Consider the following 15510-nt stretch of genomic DNA (forward strand, 5'->3'; position numbering starts at 1 on the left):
CTATATATACCCAGGGTTTACAAGAATGATAACCCGGGGTTTAGCACTTTGTGAAAAGCCCTAAACATTATTTGACTTTTACTGGCCTGCATGTGCTGTAAAAGTGACCCTGCATTTATTATCTTCATTCTTGTACCTTTTCATAACCCTTAAATGCTTGTTCTCTTTCTATATTCCTCTTTTCATGATTCATTTAGATTCTGGGTATGCTGGGTAAAGTGTCATATGATTATTAAAGTAACAGTTCACATGAAAAAAAGCAGCAACTGACATAAAATGTAAACTTTTTTTTTATTCACTTCTTCCTGTGTCTTCACTAAATTACTGTCAGACAGTGACATACTTTTGTGTTCTGTTTAGATGATGATGGTGAACTTTGTATCGCTTTTCAGTGCAACTGCTTGCATCTGTTTCTCTGTAGATTGCACAAAATGCAGCACGCATGACTGGGAAGAGTTTAGAGTGACTTGCTTGTTGAAGTGAAGCTGAGGGGTGGAGCTTAGTCATACTTTCTCTCAGTGTCTTAATCTGTCGCTTTGCTTTTTTCTCCTCCTTCCTGCAGCTCACCCCCACACACTGCTTCCGTTTTTCGCCTTTCTTTAGTCGAGGGGGAAGCTGTCTCTGTTGTGAAGTGGTTTTGATAAAGAGGGTCTCGGCGGGGGTGGGTTGGCCGATTCTCGCTCCAGTGGGAGATTTTATTAGCAGACTTTATCACAGCCGGGTGGGCCGACGCAGGGAGACAGAGGGTGTGACATGGCTAACGAGGAGGGAAGACATACATCCCTCACAGAGCAGCACAGCAACGAAAACAACATCACCCATCCAGAGACTTCAGCTACACAAGGGGTAGGCCTGTTAAAGACACCCCAAATCCTGATTATGTAAAGAATTCTCTAGAATAAAGTTTTAGAATCGACATTGGAATGCAGTTCATATTCAGTGTAATATAGCTTCAGTAGTGTAAAATGTGTTGATGTGTGTAAACAAATTAGTATGTTTAAAAAACTGTACTGTGATCATAATCTATTATAAATGTATTATATTGTTACATAGATATCTATTATTTATATAAAAAATATTATTAAATATAAATATATAACAATTGTTACGTCACTTGAAATCATTTTAAATAAAAAAATTTTAATTATCAATGCAGCGATTTAAGACTTTAAATATAGTGTGAAATTATTATTATTTTTTTTTTATGTATTGATAAATACAGAAATCCATGAGTGCTGCAATACGTAATGTCAGTTTGCAATTGTATTTTCTTTCTATTAAAGATGTATTGTGACTATATTGTTATAGATTATATTATTATATAATTATATAAATAAATATTATTTGTGTAAAAAAAAAAAATATATATATATATATATATATATATATATATATATATATATGTAAATTTTACACTCACATTTTACACACCAATCATTTAAAATAAAAAGTGTCAAATATATAGTATAGCATTGCAAAATCTTAATGAACTTTATGAAGTTTTATAAATTAAAACAAGTTATGTTTACAAAGTATTTATGTTTATTTTTTAACATGTTTATAGGAAATGCAGTGCTACAATACTTTACTTATCCATTTGTACTTCCTTAAAAAACAGCTGTTTTTATCACCATCTTTGGCTTTCCAGTTTTTTCTTGTGTCTGTCTATTTCTCCCTTTATTTTTTTCCAAGAGTTAAACTATTCTTGTGTGGACCGACTTTTGTTTTCTTTGTGGGCCACGTCCTCCATCCCTCCCCCAACATTTGATATCTTTGCGAGTTGCATCACGTCATTTCCTCTCATCCCCCTCTTCCTCTTCTGACTCACCCTTGTGCTTTTTTGTCATTGTTTATGCTCTTTCTCTGTCTGACACTCTTCATATCCTGTCTTGCTCTCTCGTAGGTCATTTCTAGTCCTTTGTGTGAACTGATGCATGTGAGCTGTCCCATCAAACTGGCCTTAGATGTTGTCTCAGTAGAGATCTGATGACTTGCATTCGAGTGGATTGGTCAAAAGGATGCTGTGGTTGTACGCTTAACCCATTCTTGCTGAAACCATAACACTGTAACCACAGCTATTAGCTCTGATGTTGTGTCACAGAAAGAGTCCCACAGAAGAGTGTTTAAGGTTGTTACGGCAGTGATCTTGTACTACGGTCAGCTTCTGGGTGCCAGGACTTTTATGTTGAAAATGTGAATTGGTTTTAGTCCAAGTCTGATTGAAGTTTTGTTATCTTATATTTGGTAATGGTGCTAATGGTCATTTGAATAAACTATGTCCATCTTCAGACACACATCCAGGACACATTTGCACCAGATTCTGGCTTTAAAAAACAAACTGGTGATACATTTCCTGATAAATGGGAGATATAAAAATTCTGTACTGCTTCTTTTTCTGAAGAATATATAAAATAAAAAAAATCCTATAAGAAGTGTATTTAAGCATCTTAGCATATTTATTTTGAGATTTGCTAAGGATTAAATTTAACAGAATTATTAAATTTGTGATTTTTAAATATAATAATAGTGATAATAAACTTTTTTACTTTACAAAAACAAATATTAATTTCCAGTGAGTGTTAGAGAATGAAGAAAAACTGAGCATGCACAATTGCATATACAGTTGGCCAACAGATAATTAAAAAATATTGTCCAATTACCAATATGGTAAAGATTTATTCTATATCTCTTTTATGCTGAACCTTGCTTTTGGGGTTGAAATGATCACATTTGATGTTTTAGATTGAGTCTGGTTTCAGACAAGCCCCTTTTTTGAATGCAGATGAAGAGAATGCAGAATAAATTAATAATAAGGATGGATTAAATAGATCAAAAGTGATAGCAAAAAATTAATTCATAGATTTACAAAAGATTTCTGTTGTAAAAAAAAATGCAGTTCTTTTGAATTGTCTGTTCTTTAACGGATACTGATGGTTTTCACGGTTTTAATAAATAAATAAATGTAGTTCTAAAAACATGTTGTTACATTTTTTTTTTTTTGAGCAGCAAATCAGCATATTAGAATGATTTCTGAAGTATCATGTGACACTGAAGACTGGAGAAGTTATGCTGGAAATTCAGCGCTGTGTCACAGGAATACATTACATGACATATATATACATACATTTCATTTTAATTTTAATAATATGTTACATTATTTCTGTTTTACAGTATTTTTACTTGGTGAGCATGAGAGAGAAATAACCTTACCAGCTCCAAACCTTTCAGTGGCAGTTTGGGTGTAAAGTCAGATTAATTTACATGCACTGAAAAAAAAAAAATTAGGGTAAATGTTTGCATTTAATTTATTTTAGCTACATTTAAATACACCAATTTAGTTGTCCAACTTTTAACTACATTTGTTTGTTTATGTAGTATCATTTTGTTCAGTGTACATTACCGTTTTGTTACATTTGTAAACTAAAGCCAAGCCAAGTTGGTCCTATAGTAAAGGGCTATTTTGATGCCAGTGAGTCAGAAATCTTTCTCAAACACTCATCGCTTCTGTTACTGTAAATGACTCACGTGTTTTTGTGCAAGGTAAACTTTCCTGCAACAGTCTAGTCATTGTGAGCTAGTTTATCTCAAGCTGAATCTCTGCTAGTGTTGAAATGGTGTTTTTGCAATGATCTGCATCAGCCTCAGGCTCTCCGTGTTCATTTGCTTTTATCAGATGGCAGTTTGATCACAGGGTCTGTTATTCTTCAGGGCGTTTGCTGTGAAAAAATTATTCTTCTGGGCGTTTGCTGTGAAAAAAAAAATGTTTAGAGGATGAAAAGTGTATTGGAATTGCAGTTTGCATCTGTTGGCTTAATTTGGGCATATGTGACCTGTTTGTGAGTTTCAGTTTCACAATAGCTGAATGCATCAAAGACTTCAGAGCAGCTGCTTCAAGCTCTTTGGTTTCAAACTGGCAATTTGGGTAAATTTCCAGTCATACTTAGCAAGGTTGATGTCATACAGCACGTGTGATATATTGAGATCACACAAGGAGATTGAACCTGAGAGAAACTGAGAGTTAGAAATCTGATGCACACATCTCAGATAAACGATGTATTATGATATAGCTACTACACTTTAGACCCACAGTGTTTTTTTGTTTTTTTTGGACATATGTGTTCTCTGATAATATCAAGAAATGTTTTTTGAGCACTTAATCAGCACATTAGAATGATTTCTTAAGGATCATGTGACACTGAAAACTGATGCTGAAAATTCAGCTCAGGAATACATTTCACTAATATATAGTTAAAAAAGAGCAGTTACTTTAAATTATAATATTTCACAGTATCACTGTATTTGTGATCAAATAAATGCAGTCTTGGTGAGAATGAGAGACTAATTTAAAAAAGCATTGAAAACTTTTGAACAGTCATATACATTTGGTTATTCTGCCCACACCCACTACTTAGTTTATCTTGGTATATCGCTATCTCTCTCTCTCTCTCTCTCTCTCTCTCTCTCACACACATGTACTAATGCTTTTCTCCATGTTCCTCTGAACTGTTTATGAAGGTCCTTCCTGCCTTAGCTTCTTAGAGGTCTTCTGTTATACTGAATGATGGCACATTAGTACTTCATCAGTTTTTATATAAACTGCTAAATTAACACCACTTGCACATGGTAAATGCTATTGAAACACAGGTATTATTACTCGACAGTGAAAAGATGCTTGTGCATGGAAACAATAGCCTTAGTCCCTATATTGGTGTCATCTAGTAAAGCCAAGCTTCGCAGAAAACAGGAAGAGAGGTTTAACCGGATATCCTGCACAGGGAGGGCGACCCTCGACCACAGATTTCCCTTCCCTCATCTCTCTCGCTCTCTTTTCCTCCATCTCCCTCTGTCTCTCTGTTTCTATGCCACTGGATATCGCTCTCATTGCCGGAGAGAGGAGAATGTGTTGGTCTGGTGAATGGGATCACTGGGAATATCTGGAAGTACAGGTGACGTTATAGGATTGATAGGACTGTTGGTTTTCGTAATAATTTCAGCAGATGAAAAGGGGATTTTTTTGCCAAGTTTCCTTTAGGTTGAGTACGGGACAGAGTTGCTATAGCAAATCAATAGGAGATTATTTTCACTGTAGTGTTCAGTTTCACAAATTATGATTGGTAAATAGTAACAATATAAAAAATTGCGTAATTGTGGAAAAATGCGTTGGTTGATTGTTAAGTGGGTGTAACTACTGTGCAAACGTGTGTAACCTGTTAAACATTAGTTTGAGTGTAACTAAATCTTCAAGTGTTCTTTTGAAGATTTGGCAAGCGGTTGCATATTTTTACATAAAATATTAACTGTCTGTTTTTAGTGAAATATCCATTCTGGTCCTGCTGCATCTGATATATATTTGCTTTTTTAAATATCTCTCATCCCAGCATTGATGTCTGGTGACTGTAAAAGTGAACTTCTTCAGACTGTTTGCTTTCATGTGTAATCAATGGCAGTTGCTTTTAAAGAGCCCTTTAGTCTAAGAGTTTATATTATCTCTACATTTGGCAAATTGAAGCTCTCTCAAAAGCTACTGGAGTATAATAACGTAAAGTTTCTAAACTGAATGATCTCAGATGTTGCAGGTTTTCATTTGTGAACCCAATAAAAGCTGATATCTTGCAAACATTTTTGGGCAATTTGTTTCTGGCAGGCCGGGTTATCTTTGGAGCAGTGAATAATATCCCAATGTGGAAGTCATGACTAGCAGGATGGAAAACAATAGGGAAAATGACCCCAAATGTCTGAAATCCACTGTTAATTTGTAGTTAGTTGGTTTCAGAGCTGTGTGAATCTAATGTGAGTAACTTCCCAGTGGAGTCATTGGCACTTTTTTGGATTGTTTGTGGGTACTTGTGTTTTGGGGCCATGGATCTGATGAGTATTCTCCAGTTTCTGAGAGATATTTAGGGATATTCTCACAATTTTGTCATTGTATGTTTCAAAGAATGTGCCTGGTGTATATTGCAAAAGTTTTTTCAATTTCCAGGAGTCAAGTTTTACAGTCAAGGTTTATATCAATCCACCCTAAAATAAAGTAGTTTGAAGAGACACTGTTTAAAGAAGTAGGCCAATAAGTAAACAGTATATCCTAGAGCACAAAGTTATGGAGTTGAAATTGCTCCACCTTTTGTTCTAATAGATTTCATATGTACTCAACAGCATCTAAAAGCAAGAACACTGTACTTGCTGGTCACATGGTCTTTTCCTGTGGGCACATCTCATGCCAGATAAGCCACAATGTGGATGAGACTTTATGCCAGCATTCAATAGTCTGGCTATGTCAGACCTAAGATGATAATAAAGTGATCTCAATGGAGTGCATTTAGAGAATTACTAGGATCTCGGGATATCTGAAGCTGAATTTGACTTTTATCTGCAGTCGAGGCTGGGAGTGCTTCATCCTTAAACTTCATCTTTCTGTTTTTCAGAGTGATCCTGGTGGGTTGTCAGTACTAGAGCAGCTAGGCTTGGACCACAGCTCCGATTTCTCTGACTCGAATGTTCAGCAGCGGTTGGATGAACAGCGAGAGCGAATCCGTAGGGAAATCCGGAAGGAGCTGAAGATTAAAGAGGGAGCAGAGAATCTCCGCAGAGCCACTACAGATAAACGAAATGCTCAGCAGGTGGAGAGTCAGCTGCGGAGCTCCAGTCGACGTCTGGACTCACTCCACGCTCAGCTACAAGAGCTGGACGCTCATATCGTTGTCAAAGGGACGGATGATTCACGTGGTGAGTGGACACCGACTGCTGTGTACGAGTGGTGATCACAGCGATACCATGAAAGAAAAATAATCCATGTTTTGATTTTGAGTGGATGGACATGCATAGTTCGAATCCTCATAAATATTTCAACCCAACAAAAACACATATGTTTAAAGACATAAATTATAGATGCCTGAAATATAATTAATTCATGTTTTCATATCAAAAACCATGATTTTACACATTGCAAGTCCCAGTCTTAAATCACCTCGGCTTCTTTACTTCTTATGCCTAGATGATGCTCCTCAGTCTCCGGGAGCAGAGGGCAGGTCTTCGGCGCACAAGGAGAGAATCGCTGCTCTGGAAAGGCAGTTAAACATCGAACTCAAAGTCAAACAGGGAGCAGAAAATATGATCCCCATCTATGCCAACGGCTCCACTAAGGTATACACATGCACACACACACACAGGCTCTGTTCCAAAACTTGTGATCACTGTTGGTACGGGTTTTTTTTTTGGTCTTTGAAAGAAGTCTTTTATGTTCAAGGTTCCATTTATTTGATGAAAAAAACTGCTAAAATAATACTATCACTTTCTTATTATTATCAATGTTGAAAAGAGTTGTGCTGCTTAATTGTTTGTGGAAACCCTAATATATTTATTCAGGAGGCTTTGATAAATATGTGAAGTTCAAAAGAAAAGCATTTATTAGAAATAGGATTTGTTTATAACAATGCAAGACTTTACTGCCAGTTTAATGCGTTCTTGCTGAATAGATGTATTAATTTCTTTAAAAATGCAAATCTTACTGACCCCATGCTTTTGAACAGTAGTGTACCTACAGAGGCATCACTGGGGTGCTCACTGTAAATGCAGTCACTGTAAATGCAGTCATCTCAATTATGCTGCTTACAAAATCAAAGACAGCATCTCATATTCACGGTGAAGGCAATCCCACAATGCACTTTGGTGTTCTGGGAAGATGCTAGATGAGGCATTATTTTTCAAAATGTCATAGTCAAAGTATTTTATGTAATACTTGTGTGTGCTGTTTTTGAGTATAAGTGAATGGTATACTCCAGTGCAGCTTATGTAGGCAGCAAGGCAGCTCACTAGATTTCAGAACGGAGCCAGTCTGTCAAAAGATGTTTAGGCACTGTTGACTAACTACAATGGCGTGTGTGTTTGTGTGGGTTTTAGGATAAGAAGATGTTGCAGACAGCTCAGCAGATGCTACAGGACAGCAAGACAAAGATTGACATCATTCGCATGCAGATCCGGAAAGCAGCGCAGGCCCACGAACACAACGATGATATTCAGGGTATGGCTGAGTGTGTGTTACTGCATTGTTGCTTTTAGAGTCTGATTTCATAGATGAGCATAACTAAACAGATCAATATCCACCTGAATCCCAGAAGACGAGTGGTGTGAGCTTTCAGGGTGTGGAGTGCACAGTGTTTATGCAATCTGGAGAACAGCATGCACACACACACACACATATACAAGCAGTGAGCGCAGGTCATACAGATCAATAAATGTGTGTGTTATTATGACCCCATTTGGCTTGGAGTGAACCAAACACACATAAACACAAACACAGAGTCAGGTAACTGATGACGGTCAGTTCCCGTTCCAACTCTCCCATCTCCTTTATGCTTCATATACACATTCACTCACTCACACACACACACACACACACACACACACACACACACACATATTGATTAACAGTTTACAGAAACTATATTATAAAATATAATAAAAACACAGAACAAAGAAATTCAAAAAATATAAAGTATTTATGTACTTTTAAGCAGTTCATTTTCATGTAAAGCAAATGTATCCCAGTAAAAATGTCTTTAACAGTATGCAGTATAAATGTAATCATAGAACACAATATTACTTTTTTAATAAATAAATGCATCCTTTATGCAAATTTGTGCATATATGTCCACTATATATAAATATACATTTAATTTAAAATAAAATTGAAAATGCTATTGCTGTAAAATGTAAAATTCTCTTGCATGATAATAAACAGAGAACAAACACACTTAAGCTTTACATGCTTTTGCAGTAATTATAGCTTATTATATCATAATTCAGATAGACCAGAGAAAGTATCATATCATATGAAGGAAAAATGTTACAGGCAGCTTTCGTTAACACACATTATTTAATATGCCTGTATAAACACACACACACACACACACCTTCAATGTGTACATGTACACACACACACTCACCGAAAGTGTGTTTCTGAAATTATGTTACTGCATTCGCCTTCATGCCTTATTAGGACACAAAAACCTCCGCAGTCGATCCTTCAATACTTCTTACGTTTTGTTCTCTGTCTCATTATAACTCTTTATAGGTCCACTCATTCAAGTGATATTTTCCCTCCAACTCTGTCTTTTGTCATGTTTCTTCATTTGAAGCATCTTATTGATTTCACTGGGATAGTCCTAACACAGGCACTAGCTCACACACAAGTACACGCTCTTCTAGTCTCAGCTAGATTAAACATATATGCAAATCTGGAAATAGTAAAGAGACTGCAGTCTCAATTCTGTTAGTTAGGACATTGAGAGAAATGTTTTAAACACTCACAATATTCCCTGCACTCAGGATCTTTTCGTTGATTGACTGGAATGCTTTAAACTGCTTGTATTTCAGACAGAACCAAACAGATGAAAATAAGTGTTTATATAAGACCCTGAACAGCATGTCAATGTTTTTGATGGTATGACAGAATAATGTAACACCACAGCATCTTAATCTTTCAGTTTATAATCCGTAATAATCCTCTTATATCTAAAAGTCTGTAGCTGGCTGCATGTTAGACTGATCTACACTCATCTCTCCTAGTTTTCATAAGTGTAGTAATTACTATATGGAAACTCACTGTCCTGATCCGAAATCATCCCTCATCCTCTTTAATGTCTGATAGATGCACACGACCTCGTGTACTTTTATTGTATCTTAGACTTGATGGCTGTATGGGGTTCACATTGAGTTCAGTTTGGTTCATTAGGTTAATGGGTAGTTGACATTTCAAGCAATGACAGCAATGTCCTGCAGTGTGAAATGCTTGTCTTTATCTTAAACATTTGAAACAGCTTGGAGTTTTTGTACTTGTTATATACTCATTCTTTAATTCAAAAGGTGGCAGAGTTTGTCATTTGAATTCTGTATTTTGTGGATTCATCTTGAGATGATATTCGTCCTTGCTGGTATGAGGTTTTATGAGGTTTGAAATGGCTCTGATCCATTCAGGAGGGATATTGATTGTGATTGTGTGTGTCTCTTCAGGAAAGCCTGACCCATGTGGTATGGAGCTACGGATTGAGGAGCTCAGACACCATTACCGCGTAGAGCACGCCGTCGCTGAGGGAGCAAAAAATGTCCTTAAACTTCTTGGAGCCAGTAAAGTACACGACAAAAAGGCCATGTCAGAGGTATTATACTAATATTGTTTATTATACTTGTATCATTTGGGGTTAATACGTTTTTTTTTCTATATATATATATAAATTAATACTTTTATCGAGCAAGGATGCATTCAGTTGATCAAAAGTGACAGTAAAGACTGTTTCAAATAAATTCTGAATGTTCTTTTCATTAAAGAATCCTGAAAAATGTATCAGAGTTTCCACCAATTTTTTTACTAATTTTACTATTGATAATAATAAGCAATATTTTTTGAGCAAATCAGAATACTAAAATGATTTCAGGAGGATCATGTGACACTGAAGACTGGAGTAATGATGCCGAAAATTCAAATTATATTATAATATATATATATATATATATATATATATATATATATAATTTCGACAATATTGCAGTTTTTCTATTTTTTTGCATTTATAAAATAAATGCTTAATAAATTCTATACAATTAAATAGAATTTTAATAAAAACTTTTAAAACATTAAAACATCTTACAGACCTCATTATACAGCATTATTATATTATATTATATTATATTATATTATATTATATTATATTATATTATATTATATTATATTATATTATATTATATTATATTATATTATATTATATTATATTATATTATATTATATTATATTATATTTAGGGCCGGGAATTTAACACGTTAATTGAGATTAATTAATTACACAAAAAATAACGCGTTAACTAAGATTAATTAATTACAAAAAAAAGCGTGGACTTTACACTTTATGTTGAACTATGTATTATTTTTTTTTTGGTGCAACAGTTTATGTTGAACTCTTTATTGTTTTGGCCAAGGTTATTGAGAGTTGGACTTAGTATGTTATGGCCTCTGTCAGTGTTTCCAGTGTTCTGAATGTAATTGACAGTATTGTGTATTACTTAAAAAACACTTTACAGAAGGTTCCAGCACCTATAAGCTTCCTGAATTTCTGAAATGTACTATTTCTAAATTGTTTCTAAATATGCAGTTGCACTGGTCTGCTAGACTTGGTTGAACAAAAATAAACAATATTTTGTTCCTTAAGCTTATGTATTCAGTCATTATTCAATGGTATACTATAAATCCATGTGAAAAAAAAACTTCTCACTGTTCTCAGGTCAAATATTTATATGCGATTAAAATGCGATTAATTTCGATTAATTAATTACAAAGCCTCTAATTAATTAGATTAATTTTTTTAATCGAGTCCCAGCCCTAATTATATTATATTATATTATATTATATTATATTATATTATATTATATTATATTATATTATATTATATTATATTATATTATATTATATTATATTATATTATATATTTTTTAAGAGCTTAGAAATACTTTTATTCAGCAAGGATGAATTTAATTGATCAAAAGTATAATTTATTCAACAAAAATATGAAATGGCAAAACTGATTTTACTATTGATAAAAATAAGCAAAATGTCAGCGTATTAGCATAATAGAATGATTTCTGAAGGATCCAAATTTTTGTATATCAAATACATTCTAATTCTGTTCAAATGAATTCAAAATTCTATATAATGAAATAAAAAATTAAGAAATTCTTTAAAAACCAAAAAATCTTACAGACTCCATTTTATCATTATATTATACAGAAACAAAAGCTTTCAGTTACATCTCAATTAAGTAAACACTGCTTTTCCAGTTAAGTCAATAATTAAGTCTACTACAGCAAGTCAGTAAGTAATACTTATCATTATTGTAGTATCATCTTTTGATGCCCCTGCACTCTTTTTCCACATCATCCCTCATGTCTTCCTCTCTCGTCTTCTTCAGGCTCAGTGTCGTCTGAGTGAGTCGTCTCAGAGGTTGGATCTGCTGAGAGATTCACTAGATCGGCGGTTAGCAGAACTTCCTGAGGATCATCCAAAAGCATCTGTTATCAAAGAAGAGCTGGCGTTAGCCTCCTCACCAGCGTTCAACTCTCGACACGGCGCCCCCTATGTGCACAACCAGTACAGCACACTCTCCAAACCCTCTCCCCTCACTGGTATTCACAAACATCTTTAACAATGCTTGTTTGTTTTATTTAGTTTAATAGAAGTCATCAGGTACTTTTTTTTCTGTTTTTATTTGTGTGTGTCTGTGCGTAGGCACTCTTCAGGTCACACTGTTGGGCTGTATGGGTGTGCTAGAGGTCGTTCCCGGACGTTCACGCGGCAGTCCGGTAGTATTGCCATGTCACAGTCCGGGAGAAGGACGGTCCTTTATGCGGAGTGGAAAAGGCCTGTACAGTCGCAGTGGCAGTGTTAGCGGAAAAAACCCCCCCAAAACAGATGAACTCTCCAGTGAGTGCGTGTGTGTGTGTGTGTGTTTGGAGGATGTAACATTCATGGTGTGTTTAGTCCTTGGTGATGTGTGAGTTTTGATATAAATGTGTGAAGATAGAACAGGATGTAGTGCATCTGAGCTTATTACACATGGGGTGAGCATTATCATGCAGGCGAGTGATTTGTTGACGTATTCAACAAACGTACTGACACAAAAATCCTTTAGAGAGTGTATGAGAAATCAAGAAATATTGACCTTCATTTCATCTCAATTAAAAGAAACATTTGTATTCATGTCTGTGTGTGTGTGCGCAGCGGAGGTGAGCGCAGTACTGAAGCTGGATAACACAGTCGTGGGTCAAACGGCATGGAAGATGGTTGGAGAACAGGGCTGGGATCAGACCTTCACCGTAGAGCTGGAGCGAGTGAGTTAATAGTTAATAGTAGATTTACACAGATTAAAAGTTCAGCGTCTGTTTCATTAATTAAAGCTCCAGGCTATAGCCTGTAATTATAATTACAAAACGTGTAACATCAGTGACTTTACTGCTGGAACATCTCAAATAACTCTTACACAAGCATGCTATTCTTATCTAGGGGAAAAAAAGAAGATTGCACATGCAGAAAGATTAACAGCCATGATATATAATATCCGTAGAGTTATTTGATAAATGAAACAATGCTGAAATATTGATGAAATGTTTAAACAATTTAAAGTAGTTTTTTGCAACTAAAATCAAGCTCAAATAAAATCAAATCAATATTTGATAAAAAAACTAAACCTAGAAAAATATAAATTTTACTTAAATTAATAGTATAAGTATTAATTTACTAAAATGAAACCTCAATAAATACAGCTAAACTGATACATATAAACTAATAATAATAATGAGAAAAGCACATAACAAAATTACTAAAACGTAAATGGAAACAAAAATTTTTAAAATATGAATATGAAAATATTAATAATATTGAAAAGCTGATCAAATATAAATGTATAACTTCAGTGCAGAGCAAAAATCTGCCAAATATATAAATATTGTTTTATACATCATCTGAAAGCTAAGTAAAGAAACTTTCCATTGATGTATGGTTTGTTAGGAACAGACAATATTTGGCCGAGATACATGAAAATCTGGAATCTGAGGGTGCAAATCTAAATACTAAGAAAATCACCTTTGAAGTTGTCCAAATGAATCCAAAATTACGTTTTGATATATTTTTGGTTGGAAATGTACAAAATATCTTCATGGAACATGATCTTTACTTAATATCCTAATGATTTTTGGCATAAAAGAAAAAAATATAATTTTGCCCCATACAATGGTTTTTTGGCTATTGCTAAAAATATACCCAAGCCTGGTTTTGTGCTCCAGGGTCACAAATGTAATGCTAAAAACAGCGCCATCTCTGGTACTAATATTGATCATTGTGTTTTTATGTGTGCAGTCCAGAGAGATGGAGATCGCAGTGTACTGGAGAGATTACCGATCTCTGTGTGCGCTCAAATTTCTCAAGTTGGAGGATTTCCTGGACAACCAGAAACACAGAGTACAACTAGAGCTAGAGCCACAGGGACTTCTGCTTGCAGAGGTACACACACATGTGCACTCAAAAATAGGTTTTATCCCACCCCCACAAAAGATTCTGCCTCAGTGCTTTGTTTAGTTACTTTATAAATGCACCCAATCCAAAGAGATGTATTAAACTGGCCAGCAATGAAATATGTGGGTGACACATGTGAACCATCTGGCTGCCTCAGGTTACCTTCTTTAACCCCGTGATCGAGAGGGTTCCTCGGCTAAAACGGCAGAAGAAAGTTTTCTCCAAACAACAGGGTAAGAGACAATGTTTTCTCTATTTACAATAATTGCAAGAATCTGTCGATTAATATATCAGATACACTTTAAATTGAGCTGAATGTCATTTCATGCTGACTGTAATCTCTGACATGCGACTTGAATGGTGTTGAGCGCCATCTAGTGGTCAGATGTCAAACAGTGTGTATGTTTGTGGTCACATGCAGGAAAAGCCTTCTTGCGAGCTCGGCAGATGAACGTTGATATCGGCACATGGGTGAGGTTACTGAGGAATGCCATACCAACCGTCAACAACACAGGAACCTACAGTCCTCACGCACACACTGTACAGACAGGGTAAATACAGACACTGTACATGTGTATTCATAGATATGTACAAATTATTCAAAGGATCGTCTGCTGAGCAAATTTGTCCAATTCACCAAAATAAATGCTTTTAAGATAAACATTAGTATTGTCGTTTTACTGTTGTTCTTTAAAACAATAATAGTAATAATAATAATTATTAAGTACTCCTTTTTATTTTAGATAAAGATTTAAGATTTAACATTATGGTAATATTTATTTATTGATTTTGGTTAATTTATATCATTTTATAAAATAATAATTATTATTATTATTTAATCAAAATACATGTTTATTCACAGATAGAAATAATACAGGTAGAAATAATTAAAAATAAAACAGGTAGAACTAATTAAAAGGATCATCAACTGAGCATTTACAGTCTTCCCAAATTTGTCCAATTCTTAATAAATGCATTTAAGATAGTACAATATTACTATTGTAATCTTACTGTTGTCCTGTAAAACAACAACAATAATTATTATTCTAATAATTAAATACTTTTTTATTTTACAGTACTTAGAAAGGTTTTATTACTATAGTAATATTTCTTGTATAATTTATACATTTTAATACAATAAAATAAATAATGAGGATGATAATAATAATAATTTGTTGTTGTTGTATAGTCAAATTGAATGGGTTCCATAAATGCAACAATGTAAATTATTATTTTAAAGGTTTACTTTTATTATGTTGGAAATAATTACCCAGATATTGTATATTTAAATTTTTGCTTTTATTTATGCTTTAAATCGGCAAACGTTTGTGTTGCAGGGAGATATCGGTGGAGAAGTTGAGTTTAGACTATGACTCACCGATGAAGGTGGACATTCGTCGAGATGTGCCGGATGCCAGCACTCCAGTGAGAGACTCTCTATAACTCCTCCTCTTTCTC

At 34.5% G+C, this 15510-nt stretch overlaps 1 protein-coding gene across 3 annotated transcripts in view; it reads left to right on the plus strand.

Moving 5' to 3' along the window:
• Positions 1-15510, plus strand: part of LOC127948889 (serine/threonine-protein kinase N1) — a 36229-nt gene that overhangs the window by 15191 nt on the left and 5528 nt on the right. The window contains exons 1-12 of one of the 3 annotated variants that reach the window (XM_052545720.1): positions 551-846; positions 6423-6723; positions 6992-7140; positions 7897-8017; positions 10009-10154; positions 11954-12167; positions 12271-12465; positions 12763-12872; positions 13897-14040; positions 14210-14285; positions 14474-14603; positions 15390-15477. In XM_052545720.1, coding sequence (XP_052401680.1) covers positions 754-846; positions 6423-6723; positions 6992-7140; positions 7897-8017; positions 10009-10154; positions 11954-12167; positions 12271-12465; positions 12763-12872; positions 13897-14040; positions 14210-14285; positions 14474-14603; positions 15390-15477 — 1767 coding nt within the window. In that variant the 5' untranslated portion in view covers positions 551-753. Of the gene's footprint in view, positions 1-550; positions 847-4785; positions 4947-6422; positions 6724-6991; positions 7141-7896; positions 8018-10008; positions 10155-11953; positions 12168-12270; positions 12466-12762; positions 12873-13896; positions 14041-14209; positions 14286-14473; positions 14604-15389; positions 15478-15510 lie in introns of those variants that run through there. The other 2 variants (XM_052545721.1, XM_052545722.1) reach the window with 2 other exon arrangements.

The sequence above is a fragment of the Carassius gibelio genome, chromosome B1 (genome assembly GCF_023724105.1).
Source record: "Carassius gibelio isolate Cgi1373 ecotype wild population from Czech Republic chromosome B1, carGib1.2-hapl.c, whole genome shotgun sequence".
NCBI lineage: Eukaryota > Metazoa > Chordata > Actinopteri > Cypriniformes > Cyprinidae > Carassius > Carassius gibelio.